The sequence below is a fragment of the Ascidiella aspersa genome, chromosome 7, assembly GCF_963924565.1.
Source record: "Ascidiella aspersa chromosome 7, kaAscAspe10.2, whole genome shotgun sequence".
NCBI classification, from domain to species: Eukaryota; Metazoa; Chordata; class Ascidiacea; order Phlebobranchia; family Ascidiidae; genus Ascidiella; species Ascidiella aspersa.
This window is the reverse complement of record NC_139453.1, coordinates 16,826,310-16,849,445: the sequence shown is the minus strand read 5'-3', so window position 1 is coordinate 16,849,445 and position 23,136 is coordinate 16,826,310. Positions and strand designations below refer to the sequence as shown.

Below are 23,136 nucleotides of genomic sequence, written 5' to 3'. Positions count from 1 at the left end.
TGCAGCAGATACGTCGAACATTCAGTCTAAGGATTTACGCTGCTTGCTTGCAGAGGTGTGTCCATTTTAGAACAAGATGCCAAATCAACTAAATTCAGATGAAGCTGCGAATGACGAGCCGAAAACTTATAACGATGAGGCAGTAGGCGAAGAGGATGGTTGGCAAGGAAGCACTGAACTTGATAATCTTAAGGGAGATTTAGTTGATGAGGTTGACAGCGACCCTCGTAGACAATCTTACGACGTATGTATGATTAATAAATAAGTTACATATTAAAAAATATATAGTATATAATGCAAAGTAAAACCATAAATAAGTTGCATATTTGAAAATATATATAATACAAACTAAAACCATATTTTAAAGAATTTAAAATTTACCAAAAAATAAGTAACATTTTGGAATATAGTTTGACTTATTTTGTTCTCCTTTGTAGAATTCCTTAAAACTCCAAAAGTTTTTTTCCTTAGGGTAGGTTGCCTTAGTAAACATTAGAGTTTGGGTGGAAATGGGAATTTATGTAAATTAGAAATAACTTTCTAATAACTGTATTATGTTTGTGATTTAGTCCCCTCCTTAGATGAGGATTTTTGTATGCCAAATTACTAAGAAATGTGACGGATATTTTTTAAAGTTGTATTACATTTTCTGTAACTTAGAATATGTTAAGCAAACAGACTTCTGTTTTTTGTAAAATAAAAAATATTTTTTATTTTATAAATACCCTGGTTTGAGGTTATACAAAGTTCATTCTACATGTCATACGTACAGTACATTAAAAATATTTTATTTTTTATTTTTGTTGTTTTGCATGATTGTCGCACTATAAGGCCAAAATTGCTTAATAAATCCCTTGGTCTCTTGGTAAAATGGTTACTGGTTAGTGGTTTAACACTATGTAATAACATTTCAAATTTGAAGATTTAATAAATTATGATTTACCATGTAGGGGGTTAAAACAATTCTTTTGTAGGTAAGTTTGTTTCATGTTGAATGGTTTTTAATGCTTCCCATTTCCAATCTAGAGACTAAGTAACCAGGTTTGGTTTACAGACTCAGTAATAGCCTCAGGACATTATTTGAAACTTTGCCTTTGGATCAGTTCGGTTTACAGTATTCGATTAACTGAAACAAATGGCTTCTTTTTACAAATATTGTTAAATAAAACCCTGCTTATATATATTTAGACGTTGGTGCAGGACATGGTAAAATCATTCCTATAAACCATTATGGGTTTTTTATTTGATTGCATTATGAATTTGTTTTTATATTGGATGATTAAACTCAAGTTAAAACCTTGCTTCTTAAATATATTTTGCATTTTATGTGTGAGCAGTATGTAAAATTGGTAGTCAAATATTTATCTGTGTTTGTATAAACATTATAAAAAAATGCGCTATGGAATATTTCGAACAGTGTTGAATGTGATAAAACAATATCACTTTTCCTAATCTAAACTTTTTTTGGCAAATTTATACAATGGTGACTAATTATGGAATAACATTGTTAATCACCTAATCAAGAATTGAACGTAAGTTTAGTAGGATGAAGGTATTGAGCATTTTCTTGCTATACTTGTCTCATGAGACTTAAGTTAAGACGAAGCTCTTGGGTAGGCACTCCATTAATTGATGTGGGTTTCCTGTCTTACTGGCAGAGGGATAGTGTTCTATAGTTACAGTTTTCGATCAAAGCTTCTTGGATTTATTTCTGTCACAATATATTCATCCTCTTCATGCAGCACTTTGATTGACAACGTATGGCCTTGCATATTTTAATATAAATTGTAAACTCTGACTGTTATTTGACTTCATTGCACTTTTAATCTTTATTCAGTGAATGCCATCCTAATTTGACCTGAGAGATGAACTTTTATTGTTGGCAAGGTTAATTATAGGCATTTTAAATTGTGATGAGTACAAAATCTTTATAGTTCTAGGAATAAAAAACATAGTTAAATATACTATTTTTATTGCATATAAATATATACATTTTTAATTTTAATATAATCAATTTTTTTAACACTTCAGACCTAAGTGATGATGGTGTTTTGTTAGTGATTATGGAAACATTTAACCTATTATATCCAATATAGTTTTAATATCTTAAAAAAAATCGTTTAACTTTAATAACAAGATTTGTCTTAATTTTAGGGTAAAGTTAGTTCACAGCATGATCATGGTGATTCTGTCATAAGAAACAAGGAAGACTTAGACAGAGGTAAAGTGATTATTTTTTTGGTTTTTTTGTTCATAAAATTTATATATACTTTGCATTTTTAGATTCTCAAAATGAATCCAGTTCAGGACGAAGAAATTTCCCCTATGCTCCAGATCTTGGATCAATTGTTCCTGGATTAAACCCCCATCTATTTCCTAATGTTGTACTTACATCTTCAGTAAGTTTGTAATATTCCCAACTATATAGATATATTTTATGAACACTTAGTAACTTTCTTAAGTGTATTTAGGACTAAATATGTTCACCTTCCCATACTATCTGACAAAATGGTGGTGTTTGTGCCTAATGGCTGGTCTTAAAAGCATGAAAATTAAAAATACAAGACAAGGAATTTATACATTTTAACTAAACTTAGCTTAAAGTCAGTTAAAGTGAAACATCCGTTGGAGAGGAAGCTTGTATTATTTTTGACATTAAGATTTGCTTTGCTACTTCCTGTACTCCCATTTGTTTTGTAAGAAATCAGCCACAAAGCCAATATGCTCCAGCATAGCAGGTTTTGGGTTGAATTTTGCACACACTGGCAGATGATTGACACAGATGAACAAGTTTTGCTTGGATCAGCTATGAAAGTTGTTTACAGTGTCACAGTGCCTACTCAGAATGTGAGGCTGAATAGTAGCTCTTAACATGACAAAGAACTTTAATAACAACATATTTTTGTTTCTAAAGTGCAATGGGTGTTTTTTATTAAGCATGTTAATCAAATTTTAATGTGTTACAAATTTTTCATTGATTTTTAAAACATTTTATTAAAAATATAGATAAAAAAATATAAAATGTATATGCATGTCAAAATTTTAAGTCTTCAAATTAGAATCTTTAATACTTAATTTAAAAAAAATGTAAAAAAAAAATTTTAATAAAGAATTGAGTCTGATAAACATGTTTTAGTCCTGCCAATCATTGAACTATTGTTAAATACTGTTTATTATAGCATATTCAAAATACATTAAGAAAGAGATTGTAAGTTTTGATTTTTTTAGTTTAACTTCTATTTATTTGTTTCATTTTTTTCTGGCTTATTGTAGTTGTGGTACCACTGCTTTTAACACTAATGTCATCCACATTATTGCACTTTTAAATATTCTTATTGCAACTGAAACCCACATACTGTTGGAGTGTTGTTTATAGAATTTGCCAGATTTAAAATGTCACTTTGATTTTAACAATATTATGTTGTTTCGGTGCCAAGTTATATAGGCAGGGCATTAACCTCTCAAATCAATTGTAGAAGTGTAGTATAAAACCAAATGATTTGTTTAGAGCCTAATATATTATATCAAGGATTGTAAGCACTGAAATAAATTGTTTCTGTTTAACTGGGATGGAAACCTCGAGCTGTTGGACTATTTGGTAAATTATTACCCAGATACTTATGTAAATATTTAACTTAATCTCACAGGCATTAATTTTGTATTTTATCCAATCAAAGACTCTTGTTGTTTTGTTTTAGTTTTCTTTAATCAAGAGTTTGTTCAACGATTTTTACACATTATATATTTTCGTTAAGATTAAAGTGAAGAAACATTTGCAGCACAAGTAGTCAGTTGTAAATATTTGTCATATGGGTTTCCTTTCCAATCATGACTCATGTTATTATGTGGTCTAGCAAGTAATTCAACTACTGATAACTAAAACCTATTCAATTTTCTTATGATTTTTTTCTAATTTGTAATACATATACTTGCCAATGTTCTCCTGTATCATTTTAGTTCATAGTCGGTAAACAAAGAACATTTGGCGTCAATTTTCTTGCCCACGTGCTTTTGACGATCAGTGTCCTACTTAGCATGGATGTCATCCCACACAGATAGCCACTTAATATGTTTATATATTACTTAAAACTACACATCGTTTGAAATTAAATTATATGATTAAGTATGTTTTACTATTTAAAAGTGGTTATCAGTTTGGTGACCTGCGTTACTGTTTTTTTTGCCACGTTTCAGCGTTTCTTGCTGGCCTTATTTTGCAGACGGTCGCTAAAAATAGATTTTCCGAGTGTAGATATCTTTGCTTTTTCGCTGCATCGAAAACATGTTTTTTTTATATTAACACTGAATTGGCAGTACTTTTATTTACGCGATAAGCAGCGAAGATTTATCGTTTATTGTTCTAGCCCCAATTCCAGTAAGCCGCCTTCTAAGCATCTTTTATTTGTTAAACTTACGAACTCCAACTAAAGTCCTGACAGGCGCACCAGCAACGCTTCTGGACACTTCACAGTAACAAAGTTTCTCGCCACAATGAATTGCTCTTCATTATGGGGTCGCCTTAAGTGCCTCTCAGTGTACTTAGGAGGCCTGTCGCTAGATTTGCGACATAGCAAGCGTTTGACGCCCCCAATTCACAGGTCACCATACCCAAGTGACGCGACTCATATCGCTTGGCGCGTTTTGTAAGTCGTCCAAGTTCTCGCTTGGAAACAAACGTTGCTGCGGCAGCCATTGTTTCCTTGTTAGGCTCTTCTAACGTTAAACATCAACTTATATGTTGAATGGTTAAAACGGTTAATTCGAACTTTGACAAACACTTGCTTTCGCACTAGGAATTCGGCTTTGGTATAGCAATACGTGTGCAGGTAAATCTGTCGTTCTGTCGTGAAGTTGTTATTTTGGTCCAAAGTACTTGTAGTTTACAATCCGGAGTGCTATAACTTCGGTAATAGAAAGCATGATTCGGCTGAGTGAATCTTATCTTTGTGCCCTTGTGTTGGGAAAGGGAAGGCGTAGCCAAGCGCTCCACTTTAGCCTCGCGTCCGCTAACGTTTACGCCTCAATGACGCTCTATAGCGCCTGACATTTGCGAAGCTTTCTGGTATTTTCTATTCCATGGTAATAATCGCCTTGTTAAAAATTATTTTAGGTTTTTATAAAAATACAATCGTGTTTATATTTGTTGGCGACCATTATTTCTAAACTTTTTATTTATAAAAAAATAGTTTTTTCCTATTGTGTAAGTTGACATTCCTGTGTCAAATTTATTTAAACACTGGTTACCACATTTGTTTAATGAGTTTATCAACGCGTTAACGACTCAACTCTTCATTGTAAGCTAGCTCTCGCGTCACTACAAAGTAATACGTATGGAGTTTATTCTTCCTATGATGAATAAAACAATACTTTCAAAATCATGCAAGAAAACTTAACGTATTCGATAAGAAGGTATTTGTTTTATAAATTTCCGCCCTGCGTACACACCACACGTGTTAGCCTTCATACCAGATAAAAACGAAAGACAACCTTGCGATGAAAATTTTTTTAGATGTAAAACAACAATTTATTTGAGTAAAAAATTCTGTTTTGTAGCCGATTATTTTTTTAACAGAAACACTAAAAACGACAGATTTTTATAAAGTAAGTACCATTTTTTGTGTAATTCAATTGACTGTGAACAGCCGCTGACGAGCGATGCCGCATCTTATTTAATAGTTGCGGCTTACGAAGTGAATCGTTTTATTTCAATCAACGCTGTCGTCTCGTAGATTTTGAATTTGAAAGATGTTATCGCATTCCTGCCCACAGGCTACTACCGCCTGTGTGTAGCATAGCTCAACACGAATTGGCCACAATAATTTTGACTGAAAAACAAGTTACGAATAGTGTGGTTAAATTAAGTTGACTTCGTTTGTTGATAACAAAAGACTGTCCTTTTTCGTATTTTGTTAATTGCTTTATTCGAAGGCGAAACTTGGTCATACTTTTGTCGAGACACTGTCAATCTTAAACCAGGCCGAAGTACCGAAGAATTACAAGTCAATTATTTCCTGCTTGACACTATATTTTAAACAATGACAAACTCTTTTATTAAAATGTGCTTTGGGTTACACAATACAAGTCTAAAGCAATAGTTTTAAATTAAGTAGGAATCAGCTGCTCTGCTATAACAAAGTCCGACACCGTCGCGGTTCGTTGTCGATTTGCGTTAGTTTTGTAGAAACTAAATGTGGCACGCATGGTGGATTTGAGGCATTGGCCGATATACATCGTTTATCCGATTACAGCGCCCTACCTCGTGCACTTTACCAAGCGCCTGCGATTTCGCGGTAGCAGTGTGAAAGCAATTGCACAGCATGGAGGGAAGCCACCATACATCAACATGCCAAGGCACCATCTTCTATCCGACGTCACGAGTGGCTGGCGATAGACGGATGCGTTCCTAGTAGTCTACCGGTCAATTTAGCTCTAATTTTCATTTAATTGCATAGTGATTACAAGTGTGGTAATTGACAGCCTACATTTGAGATCAACCTTCGCATAGTTCTTGCCAAAAGGTTGTCAAATTACATTAAAATATAACATATTTTTGTTATCGGCAATTAAAATCTAAAATTAATATAAAAAGTGGTGCAACCTTGTTACCGTATATCGGTAATACTGATGTTCGATATTTGTCTGCTACTTTTTTCCAATTTGTCAGTGGCAGGTTGTTGTTTCACGCATTATTTCGTTTTTATGTAGTTGAATAATTTTCCGGTCATTTAACCAATAAGAGGTAATCTTACTACAGTAACTGCTTTGACTGGACATGATTGGGACAATTGTAGCAACTGGCCTATTTCACACGGCTGGTAGCTGTCTACAAGAGAATATTTGAATTTTAGTTGTTTTAGTCGGTTGTTATACCATTTGTTGTATTTTTGTGACAACATGCACGAATTTGAACAAAATTAGGAAACGAAATAATGCAGGTTAGGCGATATTCAAGTAATCCATGAAAAGGAAAACTGGAAAGATAAGTTAAATCCTTATCAACTTTGCTGAAATACCTTCATTACAGTGTACACCTTTAGAAGTCATCCTACTTCGACTTGTCCAAATAGACCTGTATTTTACTTCCAACACGTTTGCAGTGCCCATCGTCATCGCTTTTGTTTGTTTATGGCACTCTAGTTTTACGCTTCACTTGTTTGTTTATTTATCCGTAACTCTAGTGGATTTTCGGGCCTACCGACAAATTCATGAGTTTGTTCTTTAATGATCTGAAACCGTGTCGGCATTCGCAAGTAACGTACATGTTTAATCATCAGTTTAACTAATTTTGTATTACTTTAACCTTATTGAACTGATATCCTTAAAGAACATGCAATTTGTTTTCGTAATAATGCAGTCACTATTAACTTTTTTGTTATTCATCATTTGGTAATACAAAAGAGTGAAAATACGATTTCTTTCTACAAGTGACCTTTGTCATTTTGTTGTTGTTGATTGTGTTAAGTGTTTTTGTAAACCTGGACGCTGTAAAATTTTGCAGATTGTAAATTATAGTTTTACTATTATTAACTCCATGCAATGGCTGTCCACTTATGATTTTACTCAGTCACATGTTTAGCCACGTGACTGTGTTTAGTCGATTAGAAGCTAACTTGGTTTATACGCTGCAGGAGCCGGTTAATACGCTTTAAGATTGTCACTGTAAATTTGTAGTGCTTATTGAAAGAATGTACAGCTAACAACTACAAGTCGTATTGGTTTATCATTATTTGTGTTCAATGGGGATTGATTGGCAGTTCTCTAAACTATCGTGCGTGCAAATTACCTTCCTACCGTTATGAATCATGACCCTCAGGCCTCGGGATTATCTTAAGGTCACAATTGACTGTAACTCGCAGCTGAGATAGTTAATTGAGACATAGTCAGCCATATAAAAAAATTTCTTTGTGTATTAGTAAATTTAGCAATAGCACTTTTATTATATTAGAGGCTTTCCGCCATTTTTTACGTGACGTTACTGTTCAAATGTTCCTATAATTATTATAATCATTGCCACCTTTGTTTTAGCAACGATGGCTGTTAATGGATCATGTATTTTTTTCTATTTGTAATATTCCGTTACTACAGTTGGGTTGAAATATAACTGAAAAAAAATCTTCCCAATCTGTATACAGTATACATTAGCTTATCTATTCAAGGATGCTGGCCATATTGTCTCAGTCATCAAGTATTTTATCTGTGTTGTTAATTCCAGTGGTCATTAGTGTTGATCGGCTTAAAGAAATGGGTACCGCTAATGTGTATCGGATATTTAATTGCTCTTACCCCTAATCGTTTGATGTGGAACGCTGTCATATCTAAATAGTGACGTTGCGTTGCTCGTTTCAAATGTGGTGAAATAAAGTCAGTAGGATAAAGGAGAAAATGTCTGCTCTCTCAGCTTGATAACAGCTGTGTCTTTCAGAGATTGCTGGTTATTAGAGCTGTGCATGTATGTGTCTATAGCTAAGTCTATTGGCCCGGAAAATGTTGTGCGTTCAACCAAAAAAAAAATGACAGGCAATGACAACAGCGTTGCATTCACTATATTTGTTAAACATGATATATATCTTAATAATTGATTAATTGATCAAAATCGCTACAAAATACATATAAGCATTTTTTCAATTTATTTGGATCTAATGGCACTTTTCAACAGGGGTATGTTTCTTCCTTTCACGTGGATAGACGAGCGATTGGCACACAGAGGATGTTGTTTCGCTTTAAGTGCGGAAAGGCCCTATTTCTGTTATTGAACACGCGCTCTTCACTTTCTTGTCAATTGGCCTGTATAGGATTTCCTTTATTTCACTTAATAAAAATCTCTGGTTTAACTAAAACGCGGTAAACCGCAAAAAATCCGTCTTTTTTCATTTTTGCACTTGTCCTTGCCTTTGAAGCGACCCGTAAGAGATGTTTTATTTCATGCTTAAGCGGAAATGCTTGAAACGCAAACATATCAATGTTTGTGGGCTCTAAAACGTCAAATGGTTGCCTCCTCTGACAAACCGTTACCAAACAATAGACTCCGCCTTAGAACGCGCGCGCCTCAATAAGATTCCGAGCACCCATCAATACGTCTCAAATGTTTGGGTGGCCACGAGCTTTTCACCATTTTGCTCATAATAATACTGGGACATTTCTATGCCCTGTAAGGGATGATCGAGCTAGAAAAGGCTGGCCATAGAGTCTTAGTCGGTTTTTATAAAAACTCCCGAGGGACGGTCTGTCGCTGAGTGACGTAGCCTCGCTCGTGTGGATATCATGTTGCTATCAATTGACGAAAACTTTTATAGTGTTGCGGAAAATGTGCCTGACAACTGACTCCAATCATTGGGCTTTGTGTTGTACGCTTTTGATTGGTGACAAGCGAAGTAGAATGGTGTATTTTGTTACTCCACGTTAAGGCGGGTCCAGCCTACACTGGTTAGTAAACATCTCATGTCGCTTTTAATTCCTTTATGAGAAACACTTGTCAAACGTTGTATTGTCAACACGCCGTGCTTTCAGCATCGTTAACGAGGTAAGTATAGCTGACTTGGAAAACGCAAATTTCCCAAATAAAGTGTAAATAAGTCGTGGCCATATGTTCATAATCGGAATTAGGGAGCCTATTTGTTTATACGTGTAAAAGTCGATGAAAGAATTAAAAAAAAATACATACAGGAAAAAATGCATAGCAATCTAGTACAACTTCACCCAAATTACAAAAAATGACTATTTTTTTCATAGATTGCGCCATGAAACAACTAATTCTAAAACTCTAGCTCATCTCACGCTATATAGTTTTTTGGGGAACATGTCTGGTTCACTCTGTATCTGGTTCACTCTGTATCTCTCTGGTTCACTCTGTATCTCCACTACAAAAATTAAAACTATTAAATATAAGTTAGCTTCAACATTCTGGTAATTTTAAGAAGATTTTTTAAACTTGTGATCGAAGTTTCCAACATGTGATATTTTGTTCCATGCACACTGCAGTTTTATAATATATCATCAAAATATTTTAGTTTAAAATATCATCAAAAATATTTTTGTTTTTCTGTTCCATTATATATTAAACTTTTCTTATTATTCTGCTACCTTCCCATTTTTAATGTTGCTCATGATAAAAAGAACGGTGATTAAAAATGTAAAATTACAAAAATCTGAAAAAATATTAATCAGTCATTAGGTAAATTATTCATCAAAAAAAATTCTCGACAAAACTATGAGATTTCTCCACGTTTTAATCAAATTGTAGCATTTTTCCGAAAAAAATACAATTGAAGTGACAAGGACTAGTGGGTGGCACCAAAACATTATAGGCGGGCCGCGGGCTGATTTTAACCATAAAAGAGTCTATATGTCGATTTTACTTTCTTAATTATTTTACCTTTTGTGTTTTTTTAGTAAGCTGTCACCCTTAGGCTGAGACGCTGCATTTAGTGAAGTCGAGGGTCAAAATGTGATACTGCACAGTAAAATGGAAAATCACTTTATACTTTTTTAAATAAAGTGGTTTTTAGCATCTCAAGCCTAAGGGCAACAGATCTCTAAAATTCCTTAAAAAGAAACCTCTTAAAAAATTGTTGTTAAGAAAATCACTTATTCCTTTTTAGTTAGTGTTGGTTATAAACGTGTTTTTAGCATCCAAAAAATACTTCGATATAAAAAAGCGCCCTCAATTGTTGAAGGCCCACGCACGTTTCCAAACAGGGAGGGAATTAGCTAAATTCAAAGTGAACCGCAACGAATTCTTTTTAGCAATAGTTTTTTGATTGATTTGTATTGTCCAAAAGCATAAACTCGTGGATAGTTGGCACACTCAATGCGCCTCTGCAGAAAGTTGTTGTTATTGCCGACAACGCGTGGGGCGCTAGGGAGGTCCCTAATCTTCACGCGCTGGAACAGCTTGTTGTTATAGCACCGGGTATTATCACATATATAACTGTGATACAGTGTTTAAGTTTTTCGTGCAAATAGGACACTGGACTTCCACACAATTCGTTTCGGTCGTTAAAATCGACCCATGTTTGAAGTAATATACCAAAAAATCAACATTTTTAGTCAGAATGACTTGTCAGCATATACAGCCATTGATATTTTTAATGGTTATGGCATTTATTAAAAAAATTGCCAATAATGTTTTTGTAATTAAAAAATGTAAGGTGCTTCACTTTAGCGTAACGGTTTTAATTTTTATTTGCCAGGTAACCATAAAAATATCTGGATTACCTGATAACGTTTAGTATGGAGTTTTAATTTCCAAATGAGCAATGGATCATGTACAATTTTTAATTAATTTCCGGTATTAAATTCGACCTGTAATAATTACATGTACAATTGGTTAGCTTTCCTAGTTTACAAATTTCGACAACTATGTAAATAGTTTTGTTAATCAGGACTTTTTTGTACTGTCTGTCGAGTTAATTTGTAAAATACATAAATATGATGTTTTAATCAAGATGCTGTCGATCTACTTGACCTTTTTGGCTTCGAAATTTATTATTAAGCTACATTACAGATCCGTGCATAGTGTACCCAAATATGATGTTTTAATTTTTGGAAAAAATAGTTGCATGACTTTGGTAAGGCCAAGTCGACAACAACGGCTTCAGTAAAAATAAAGACAAGGATCAAAGTTTCTGTAGAATAACATTAGAAAGATAAGCTAATAAAATTTCACAAAAATTCAATGTTGACGGTCAATAAGTAAAAAAATAAAGCCATTGTAAGTTTGCTTTCGCAACAGAAGATGACACCTGAACTTTGTGCACTAAAGTGTGAAACGGTTTGGCTGTAAGCAGTTCTGTTTTTGGGGTTTCCGGTAATGGCCAATCGAGCTGTTCTGCGACACGCGACACGAATCGCTTTGGCTCCGCGCAACGTGTGGGTACTGCGCAAGTTACGCTCGGGTTCGCTCAAGGAACGCGTTAAATGCGATCGCATGTATAACTGCATCAACTCCGACGCTTGTGTGACGTGACGTTTAATCCGTTTGTAAGCCCTATAATCTAAGTTAAAGTTGGTATATCCGTGCCTCGACAACTTAATTAGAAATTTTACATAGGGCAGTTTTGTTTTGACTTCGGCTTTCGACATTGTCATTAATTAGCGAGGACAGTAACTTGTCGAGGGGAATTGAATTGTTGTTCGACAATGCGAGCTCGTTTATGTGTACTTTGGGTAGTTTGGAGACTGGGAAAAGTGTTCAAGCACTTGCTGCGTAATTCGCTAATTGCACTTGTCTACTCTTGACTGCTTTGATTTAACAGTCAATCACTGCCATACTTTCCGCTTTCTGTCTATCTGCCTTCCTCCTATCAGCTTTCAGTTGTTGAGCGGAACAAGTGAGCTCTCAACTTGTTGCAATACAAACAAACCTGCCACACATGCTTGCAGGTGTAACATTCGTTGCTTGTCTGATGGGTTCATGTCCTATCACTTGTCTTCTGTTTTGTCATGAGCACGATCGTGTCTAACTCGATGTGCTCCATTACAATCCTGACATAGAAGCCAAACGTGTTACTAAGCTTTCACTTTAATACTTTAATATTATCACTACGCTTTTACTTTAATTTACTCTAAAATGCTGTAAAATTTAAAGTATTGCTTCCAGTAAATAAACAATACATAAAATCGTGATATTGCTTGCTGAGATAATTTTTTTGTTTAAATTTTTATTTTTTTTCCTTCTTATGGTTGGGAATGAATTGCTTTATGTCATACCTTTTCGCAGTGATTTCTGTGAATTCATTAACCATGTTTAAAAATGCCTATCGTACATTTTGACGCCTCCTTTTTTTTTTATTTCAGGCTCAAGTGCCTTACTCACCTTATGTTCCTTACCACTCGTTACTTTATGGCACCCCGTCACCTTCTGAATTGGATGGCAAACCAGGTAAAGCGGATAATGTTTACTGTTATTAGGTTCGAGGTATTTACGGACAACATTTACAAGCAAACCCCTTTTTTAACTAAAAAACTGCAGACAATGTTCTTCATAATTGGTTACATCGTTATTCTTACTCGCTAAGTTAAACTTCTGTTAAAACATTATATTGTAATTTAATTTATCTGTCTTCATGCTTTGCGAGGTAATATACGTTGTATCGACATACAGGAATACCAAGACACTCCCATGCTGACATTCCGTCGATGTACCCATTACCAGGACAACTGGGTCAAATTCCCAACCCACTCGCTACACCATGGTTGGTTCAAATTTTTAATAGTGTGCTTTACTTTTGTTTTGTGTTAATATTAAAACTACATCTCTCTGAACCAGGGTTGGCCAACTCGCGGCTTGCGGGTCTGAGGTGGCCTTTTACGCGGTTTTATATGGTCTTATGTTTGCATTGGTTTTGCAAATTTCGTTCAGTTTATAAACCTACTAGTCGCCAATTAGCATAAATTACTTTTGTAGGTTAAGAGTCTACTTGTACATTAATTTAAACAACATATCGTTTTAATAAGGACGGTTTGATCACTAGACATCGTTCAGTGTCTTGTTATGAGCACTTTTGGTTTCTTTGCTGATGAACCCAAAACAGTTTTGTTGTACTGCTTATATACGTTGCAAGCAGCTTTAAAAATCCATTTTTTGAAAAAAAGTTTTCTGGTTATCCTATAAATTGTTTAGTTAAAATGTAGAGTAAATATAACCCAAAAACTAAACTAATACAGACTTATATTAAAATGGGAAATGAACAAAACGAACAAAACATTTTTCCTTTAGCGGCAAAAAGTCACATATGGATCTTAAACCCGTATTTTTGGTTGTTGAATAGTTCTTGAGTATATCTTTATGTTTTATTCAAAGTTAAAGCAATCCGTTATCACAGGATGATGTTAGGCTATAACAAACAAAACAACCCAATCCTTTATTATTATGCACCATGTTTTTGTCGTTTTAAATCAGACTAAGAAAGAAGCAGTTGAGGTAGAAGGTATTTCACAAATAAACTTTCCTTTATTACATTTCTGATTTAGCATGAATTAGCGAGCAGGCATGCCTTCCCTTAAATTATCTCTTTTATAGTGAGACACTCTTAATCGTGCATTGCGCTATATATGTTCTATACGTATGTATAGTTAAAAAAGTAACAGGAGGCTTTTAAAGCTACTTCTTTTACGTTGTGGCGTAGTTTTGTTACGTCATGGCTAAATGTTTTACATAGACAAAATGCTCTTTGTCTCTTGATGGTTGGTCATAACTGTTATTACGTTGTGTTTTTCATTTTTTCTCATGTTAGTGTTAATCTATTTACTTGTTTAAGGTCGCCGAATCCCTTGTACAACCCATTGTGTACAGCAAGTGCAATGGCAGGCATGCTGAGGTATCCCTATCCCTTCGGTAACTTCACTCCGTCATCTGGCACAATGGCCAGCGTGTCTCCCTTTACTCTCGGTCACAACCCACATGCTGGTGCAATGCACCATTCAGTGATATCCCATCCAGGAATGTCCCTTCCGGGACCCATGACCAATGGTCAAGGACATAGCAAAATTATCGGCGACAAAAAGTAGATATAATAATATCAGCTTTATGAAGTAAACTAATCATGTTAGCATATCTTTAATTTAGATTGACGTTTTTTTTTATAATCTAACACATAAAAAAATTTGTTAGTCATAACATATAGGGATGAACAACCTTGTTATTCGAAAATCTCTCATGATAGAATAAATTGCGTAATGCCCGTACGTTATGTAGTATTTTAACGACATTTGTGCTCAGTAAATAAAACTTAGATATTCTATTTATTAAGAAACATGAACTCTGACTCGACGCCGTCTAAACGAAGTCAAAAAGATGATAAACCAAGCAGGCCCTATGTTAAAAAACCGTTGAATGCGTTTATGCTTTATATGAAAGAACAGCGGGCAAAGGTTGTGGCCGAATGTACCCTGAAAGAAAGCGCAGCAATCAATCAAATCTTGGGACGTAAGGTAAGCTTGTCTTTTTAGCGTTCTTTATAACAAACAAAGTTCTAAGTTAACAAGATTTTCATTATGACGAATACGCTGATATTTAAAAAAAATGCATAATCAGTTATCACGTTATTTTGATTTACAGTGGCACAGTTTAAATCGTGATGAGCAGCAAAAATATTACGAGATGGCTCGCAAAGAACGACAGGTCCACATGCAAATGTTCCCTGGTTGGAGTGCAAGGGATAACTACGTAAAAATTTAGGATTAAAATAATGTTACTCTGTAATGCCAAGTTTTATCAAACATCAGAATCAATAACTTACCGCCGACTTGGTTTAATAATTAACTGTTTGTGAACATTTGTACGAGATGTGGGATTAACGATTGTATCATAGGTTTGGTTTTATAGCGTGCTTGCTTAATTGTGCGTAAGTATGGGAATATTGACACTGTCATTGGCTTACCGCACAATTTGCTTAACATGCTGTGTAATTTTAGGGAAAAAGAAAAAAAAGAAAAAAAGAAAAAACACAAGATTGCACAGGTTTGTTTATTATTTGATTTTTTACACGAAGAAATTGTACTAGCAATCCATTTGTTTTTGTCGTTATAACTGGTGATTGTCAATTTAATTATTCGTCAACTTAAACTGGGTTGATGTTTAATATTTAGCTAATTGTCTTTACAAACTAAACAAAGAAATGCGTTGCATTTTTTGAGTAGCTGTATACTACATAATTTTGTTCGTAATGTTTCTATTAATAAACTTGTCTATTTTTAGTATATACTTCTTTCTTACCTCCTATCCTTTTCTTTCGTGTTTAAAGCATCAAGTATTTACGCGAACATAACTTCGCATCAAGTAACCCAACTCGGAGTATATCATCAACAGACGCTTTACCCTGAGCAGAGGTAGAAAATTGTCAGGCCTAGACCTCATAACCATCACGCATGATACCACTTTTGAGGGAAATGCTGCTTACTCAGCAAAGCATTGTTTCTATATTGAACGTTCCAAAACCTCACACACATTCATTTAATGTTTTAGTTAGAAAATTGTCACTCTAAATAAGGCGGAGCTATTTTCGAGACTTTTCTTTTTCCTTTCTGACATTTGTCGTGAGTTTTCTGTCCAAATGCCAGTTTACTTGATTATGACCATGTATTGTGTTTTGCTCCTTGTTGAATTGCTTGTTGAACGACGTTGCATCGTGCTGTCTCACACCTTACTACCACCACATCACATCACCAACCCAACAACTATCAAATACCATCAAATCATTTTGTCGCAATCAGCTCAAAACCCGAAGAAGTGCAGAGCCGTGTTCGGATTAGAACAACAGCAATTATGGTGCGCACCTTGCAGGTAGATTGTGTTTAAAACCAGCCCCCCTCCAACTCACCTGTGACGTCTTGGCACCGTGAGGGGGGCAGGATAGAAGTGGAAAGAGTGAATTTGGTTTTTAATTTTGTTAAAAAAATAATTTATTTTCTGGTAGTTTGAAGTGTATCAACTTTAATTTTAAGTCAAAATAAATTTTCAGTGAGAAATTATTTTCACCGTGATTAAATTTTAAGATTCTAAACCAATCACATGCATGATAAAGCATGTTGCACATTTACACAAGAATCGTGGTGTGCGAATCGTATTTTTTTCAGGGTGAACACTTTTTATTCCTTGGTGTGTTACAATTTAGGTTACTTTTATGTAAGATTTTAAAGTATGCCTTTTGGATCATTTACAAAATATTCCATATTACCAATACCAACCACTTATTGATAACTTAAAAACATATAATTAACATGACAACATGACCCATTTTGCTAAAACCATGATAGATAGGAAATGGCCTCAGCTTCTGGCACAACGCTATGTAGAAGTTTTTAACAGCTTTGGCACCGCTGGTCGTTTAAATGATTATTATCAACCTTTTATACCGGTGGCCGCGTTCATTCTTGAGTAAACTCGTAAATCTACAGCTAAATACAGTAGAAACGAAGCCCGAAAATATTGCTTTTATTTGGTTTAAAGTACCAAAATTTTAATTCAAAGGTATATGAAACGCATTAGGCACATAAAAGAGATTTGTATATTGCTCTCACTCGGAGTATTATTTCACAGAAGTACACATAGCGCTTCTGGGCTTAAAACGTATTTAAAACTGCTATAAATTAATTAAACAATAGTATTTAACAAAATTTGCAAAAATATAGTTTAGGATGCGGACATGGCCTGGTTGCTTTTGGATCCGCCCCTGTTTGTGACTTGGCAAACAACTCACTGCGTTTTATCACCCACAATAGAGTACTCCGTAGTGTTTGGTGTGGCTAAGTTCAACACACGTATACCTCGATGTGCCTACTGTAATTATTAAAAGTACTTAATTTTAAATGCAACTCGCGAGCTGAAAAGTTTACCCACACCCATGAATTGGTCCAACACTAAATTATTATAGGCTTACAGTCACTGCAACTAATTATCAGTGTTGTAATGACTTAAGTCAATTGTTTTTTGGGTCAAAATGATTTGACTTGACTTAAGTTTTTTAGACAAATAACCTGCGTTGAAATTAAGTGTTTTCATTAACTTTTTTGTAAAATTGGGTTGTTTATCCTAGCATTTGCACGTAAAACAATTTGCTTCCGTATATTGCGTTTTTAGTATTTTTAATTATAGGAATTGCTCAGTCATAATCAAACGAGTTTACCTTGTTATTTATTCAAAAAGACTTTGCTTAAGTTATTTTACATATGACCAAGTTATTTTACATATAACTTAACTTAGACTTAAGTTATTTTACAAATGACTTGACTGGGACCACAGCAATTATGTGTGATCGCCTATACACAAGCAAGTCCGCACTTTAAAATAGAAAAAACGAAATATATTATTACCGCGTGGCGGGCAGCTTTAAAATATTTTGCGGGCCGTATATGTTCTGCAGGCCTGAAGTAGGCTATTATAGGCGATATTATAATGCAATTTGGAATAAGTAACCACTTATCAAGCAAAATTGGTGCTCTATTTATGCAGACTACTCGCAAATGTCACGTTGATTTGTGTAGTTACCTAGTTTTATGTGATTGAGCCATAAAACTACTCTTTAAAGCAATGAAGCGAGATTAAAACTATAGACTCTAGGGGCCACCTATTCTTTTCTTCTGCATGGCCGCAAAAAATATACAACTTATAAAATATTTTTGTTTATTTGTGCATGTTGGCTAGCTGTGTTATTTGCTGTGGCAAACGTGTGTCCTAACTCGAATAGTAGTATCTGTTGTTAAGCTAAACCAGAATTTGGTATCACTTTAGCTAAAAACTTTATTGGCTTTGTGCCACTTTCATCGAAATTTGGTTGACCTTTCGTGTTGCGGCCGAAAGCACCAAGTGAACATTATATACATTTAGTTTGTTTGGCAAAGATTTTGCTGCACACCGTTTCTTCGCATATCTTGCAGTAATTTTCTACGTGTGTGTTGTTTTACATGCAATCAACTTATTCCAGCAACATGTTGGGTTATTTAGATTCAATTTATTCATAGGAGAAAAAAGAAGTGCATAAGATACCAACACGATGGAGATGATTCAGATTTAGATGATTCTGATTCATCACCTCAGCCTCATCATTATGAGGTAATATAAATTGTATTTCTAAAGTCGTTGAAAACTTTGTTATTTGTTTAAACTGATTGTATTAAATTTGCTGAAATTGGAGAGTTTTTTTTATACGTGTAGAGCCTGTACAAACGGCATCGCTAGTCGTTACCTTATAATCTCTCTAAATCGTCTAATGTCGTGTATTAAGCCAGTGTTTCTTAATCAGGTGAATGGTTCACCCAAGGGTGAATAAATTTTTTGCAGGGGTGAATAAGGGTGAACCGTCAGAAATGGATGATAGCTTGCGGGCAGGGCGGATATTCCGGGTGTTCATTTTATTCTGTTATTTATAGACGAGATAGTTTTATCATATCTTGAGACAAGAGTGAATGAAATCTGGAGATAGATGCTAAGGGTGAACAAAACTGAATAAGTTTAAAAAGCACAGTATTTAGCGATAGTTATTCGTTAAGATAGAATATGTTGCATACACTTTTTTAATACTGAAGCTTTATTATATACGCATTTAAACTTAATTTAGAAAATATTCTATCAAACTTTCTTTTGTAACAGGGTTCTCCTGATTCATCATATGGGCAATCCGCCGCGAACCATCTACAGACCTCTACTTTTAGCTCCAATGAACAGTCTGTTTCGTCACAATCATCTTCCACAGCTGCTAACAACAGTGGAAGCACCGGTTCGGCAATTACGGCTTTAGCTGACCGCCTTTCACCCGGCCATAACAATTTTGTTGAGCCACAAATTAAGCTCGAACGTTCACCGCCACTGCCTAGCGACAAACCACTAATGTCCCAAGTCTCCTCTTCAAGAAATGGGGTAAATTTATAAGGCGGTTATGTGCTTCGTGCAACCTTTTATGCCGCATGACAAATATGCGTACCCGAAAAACACCAATGATTGAACTTGCATTTAATTATCCTAACTATTGGTGATTACTGCGAAAGAAATTATTAGAGTTGGGTATCAATATGCTTAACTAGTTTCAACCTAGTTACAAGACACAGACGCAGGTTGCACACCCTATTAATGTAGCACTGGGAAGGCGTGATGTAAACAAATAAAACGTAATATTTAATAGTCTGACTTTTTGGTTATATTTAGTTTCTGTTTTTAAATGAGGAGACTAACCACCCTGTATATTCAAACAGCAACAAAGCGAAACGAACTTTGCTAATTTAGTGCTGCCTGTAATACAAACACCGTCGTTATTTCATTTAAATTAGAGGAGTGAAACTCGTCATACATGTCCCTTTATCACTAATGTCAGTTAAAATTAATTATATTTTTGTATATAACAACAGGACTTGTTCCAACCTCAAATCCCTCGACTTCCAACCAGTTCCAGTGAAAGTAGCTTCCAATTTGACTCCAGCGACGGAAATATTGCCAAGAGAGCCCGTTCAAGTGATATTTCCAACTCACAGCCACAAGTCGGCAAGAACTTTCACGACAGTCAACCATTGCCTAATAGGCTGCCACCCAATCAACTTCCTGGCTCGTCAACCAAACGTGATGGCGACCAACATCGAAACAGACGTTCAAATTCACACGCAGAACAAAAGCATTCGTCACAAAACATGTTTAACCACACATCCATGCTATCACCGACAAGCATGTCTCTTAACTCACCCCACCCCCCTCAAGCATCGAATTTTCTCTCGCAATTCCAACCCTACCTGCAAATGAGCACTTTAGCTGCGGCTGCAAACCTCCCTTCGTCTCCTCTGGGTAGCCTCATGGGATTTCCTGGCTTTAAGGGTTTGCCGTCACCTATGGGGGTTACCATAAATGGGTCCGGTTCTCCGGTAAATCCAGTTGGCCATCCAGGAAGCAACAGTTCACGGCGAACGGCTTCGGTGGTCGAGGGGAAATCATAAGAAATAGTTCACAAATTCTTTCTTTCGATTTTATACTGCGAATGTGTTCGAGCGATTTTGTCGAGTTGTTGGCTGGCGGCCAGTGTCAGTCACATTGTGGGAGCCTCCGAATTTCGTTTTTCTCTATTGCGTGTATATTTTTTTACGCTTTGTTTTTTATTCTACATTCGAGTTTTATATACCACAAGAAAATTTGGTGCCAAGAGACTTTTTGCCAAATATTTCCGAATGTGCCTAAACCCCTTTCAAGTAAGTTTACTACGAAACGAATTTTGATGTATTTTATCGACTTAGTTAACTTTTTTTGCTGTGAGACAAGACGTGAATTTAAATCACTTTTCCATATTTTCTTTCGTGTTTTATTGTACTACTTTTCTCGGTAAATCGCTCTACTTTTCGCGGTAGATACAATCATTGAATGTTATCTCTCTATAAGAATCTTTTAATAATATCAATTCAATAATGTGAACTCTAATATACCGTGCGCAAACAATCTTTTTTGTTACTGTGTCTTGAAGTTACTCCCATATCCTTACTATGTAAGGTAGAATATACCAGGCCACATTTCTTTTATCGCTTTAAGCTACCTGTCGACGATGTATCTCGCTAAGAGATCTGCGCTTGATGGCGCTCTGTTGCAGTCAATAAAGTTCTTATCTGCTTCAACTATTTGCCAATTCTTATTGTTCGTCTTACTGTTTCCATTTGCGCTTGTACAAATAACTAACCAACGAACCACTTTTCTTGCTAACCACCAGTATGCGTGTGTCTTGTGTTATGACGTCATTGCAGTTCTTGAATAAAATTTAATCTTTTTTGTTTTACATGAATGAAATTACCTACCAAAACTTGAGTATAATATATGACGTTTTAGTTGTCTCAAGATTAAAATAATAACTACAGGCGAAATATTCGGGGTTGCCCAGGTTAAATAAGGTGTTTACCATGATAATACTAGTTTGTATCGATTTAGGATTATAAAAAATGCTTGCACCACTAAGGTTGTTTCGGGGATATAAAGTAGCTACCGTTACAACCAAGTGCGCTAATTTGAAATCTAACTGTGAAGGCGCCAGTGTTGTAGTACGTGGTAGCTCTTTTTGGGAACATACAATAAGACCTAAAAAGTAACAATTCCTAAAGCAGAAAAATCTATAAAACCATAGTATAAAGAATAACGACACAATAAAGCCAAAAACGGGTAAGTAGTACCCACTACAGAATAAGATCAAAATCGTCTGAATAAGACCTAAATCTACCGGAAAACATCCTAAATTCATCAGAATTGGGCCTAAATGGCCAAAATAATGTCCAAAAAATGTTTTGAGTTTTATTTTGTCGAATGGGCTAAACTGTAATTCAGGAGGCTTTTCGGATTGGGCACACAACAAATTGCTCGTGCTCAACACCTGTTATCATATATACAATATAGATAAAAATTAGTTCGAACAGGGGATAAGTTTTATCTATTCTATACCATAACTGTAATTAAATAGGGCCGTGATACCGTCGATGATATGTGTATTACAGACATAAAACATGCAATGGCACTCAAAAAAAAACTTTTTTCTTGAAAGGAATTAAAGATTTTACTGAGAGCGATTTTTTTTACAGTTTTTAACGTTAAAGTTGGCAAAAAAAAGTTTGTATGTAGGAGTTATGCCTAACCCGAACAAAACCATTAAAATCACTACACAAATTTAAATATTCAAGTGGAGCTCGCGCCCCTCGGTTAAGAACCGCGGATCTAAAACGTTGGCAGGGGACCGCCGCGTAATTTTTTTAGAAACAGTTGAAAACCACTGTTTTAAACACTCTTGTCTGCTCCAATAAATGAATCGTTGACGAATTGCTAACAAACATGAAATCTGTCAGAAACACATGTACATGTAGTTAACTATCAAGAGTAGGCTGAAAGACTAGAGCAGGGATTCCTAAACTTGGGGCGTGAAGTTTTTATCTGTTTAAATTTTTGTTTCACTTGTTTAATGTTAAGGTTTGCTAACACGAATATTTCGTTTCAACTATTTTTTAGTCATGGCTCACGTTATTTCATCCCAATCCCTTTATCTATTGCCCCGATTGATATTTATTGTTACAAAGATTAGGGTTTCCTCAGTATTTACAGGACTTCTAAGTAGGCCTTGGTTTTATGAAAAGCAAAAGCGCGCATGGAGGTAAAAAGCGGATCAAGTTAGGGGTATGATGCCGACGTTATACGTTGGCTTAGGGTGTGGAAAGTAGTTAATACAGCCTCATTCAGTTCGTTTTAACTAAATGTGAGACGTCGGGACTGTACAAAAGGAGCTTCGACGTCACACTGTATACGTCGCACTGGCGCACGCGGGTCTTCCCTGTTTGTAAGTGGCGCTTCGCGGAACACATGCTTCAGTAGTATTACCATTGTAACATGCTTGTAATGTTCTTAAGCGAATTCGTGCGCAAATGGGTCCTAAAACCAGTCTACTCGCGCACAGCGCCAGATATACTTTTTTTCGTTTAAATTATCAAAACAATTCAAAAGGATAAGTGATGCCACAAAAAGGAAATTCGCATTATTTCTTGCCGTCATCGTCTAATTCAACATAAGTTTTGTATATTTTATTCCTCATGTTTGCCCCCCTGTTTAAGGAGGGCTACCATATTTTCAACACCCAAAAAGAGGTCGTTTTTTTGTCTGCAAGTAAAACGAAAGTGGAATTGTTACGTTTGAGAAAATCG

The 23,136-nt window shown here is 35.2% G+C and overlaps 1 protein-coding gene across 3 annotated transcripts; it reads left to right on the top strand.

Annotated features, from left to right (window-relative positions):
- The first annotated feature begins 38 nt into the window (after nt 1–38).
- On the top strand, nt 39–21,227 carry LOC146138079 (uncharacterized). 3 transcript variants are annotated; one of them, XM_083394861.1, is made up of 13 exons: nt 39–244; nt 2,155–2,221; nt 2,284–2,399; nt 12,796–12,880; nt 13,103–13,193; nt 14,259–14,504; nt 14,751–14,931; nt 15,059–15,166; nt 15,415–15,460; nt 16,213–16,267; nt 18,460–18,550; nt 19,088–19,354; nt 19,840–21,227. In XM_083394861.1, the coding sequence occupies exons 1-13, from the start codon at nt 77–79 to the stop codon at nt 20,413–20,415; spliced, it is 2,097 nt and encodes a 698-aa protein (XP_083250987.1). In that variant the 5' UTR covers nt 39–76; the 3' UTR covers nt 20,416–21,227. The 3 variants fall into 3 exon arrangements, with proteins under 3 accessions (XP_083250987.1, XP_083250986.1, XP_083250985.1); XM_083394860.1 differs by having other exon boundaries at nt 16,213–16,282; XM_083394859.1 differs by lacking the exon at nt 16,213–16,267 and adding an exon at nt 15,744–15,828.
- The last annotated feature ends 1,909 nt before the right edge of the window (nt 21,228–23,136 follow it).

Coding starts and splice junctions, on each gene's coding strand:
- LOC146138079 (XM_083394859.1), top strand. CDS start 77: ATGCCAAATCAACTAAATTCAGATGAAGCTGCGAATGACGAGCCGAAA. Junction 15,167..15,414: donor GGAGTGCAAGGGATAACTAC/GTAAAAATTTAG, acceptor GTGTAATTTTAG/GGAAAAAGAAAAAAAAGAAA. Junction 19,355..19,839: donor TCTCCTCTTCAAGAAATGGG/GTAAATTTATAA, acceptor ATATAACAACAG/GACTTGTTCCAACCTCAAAT.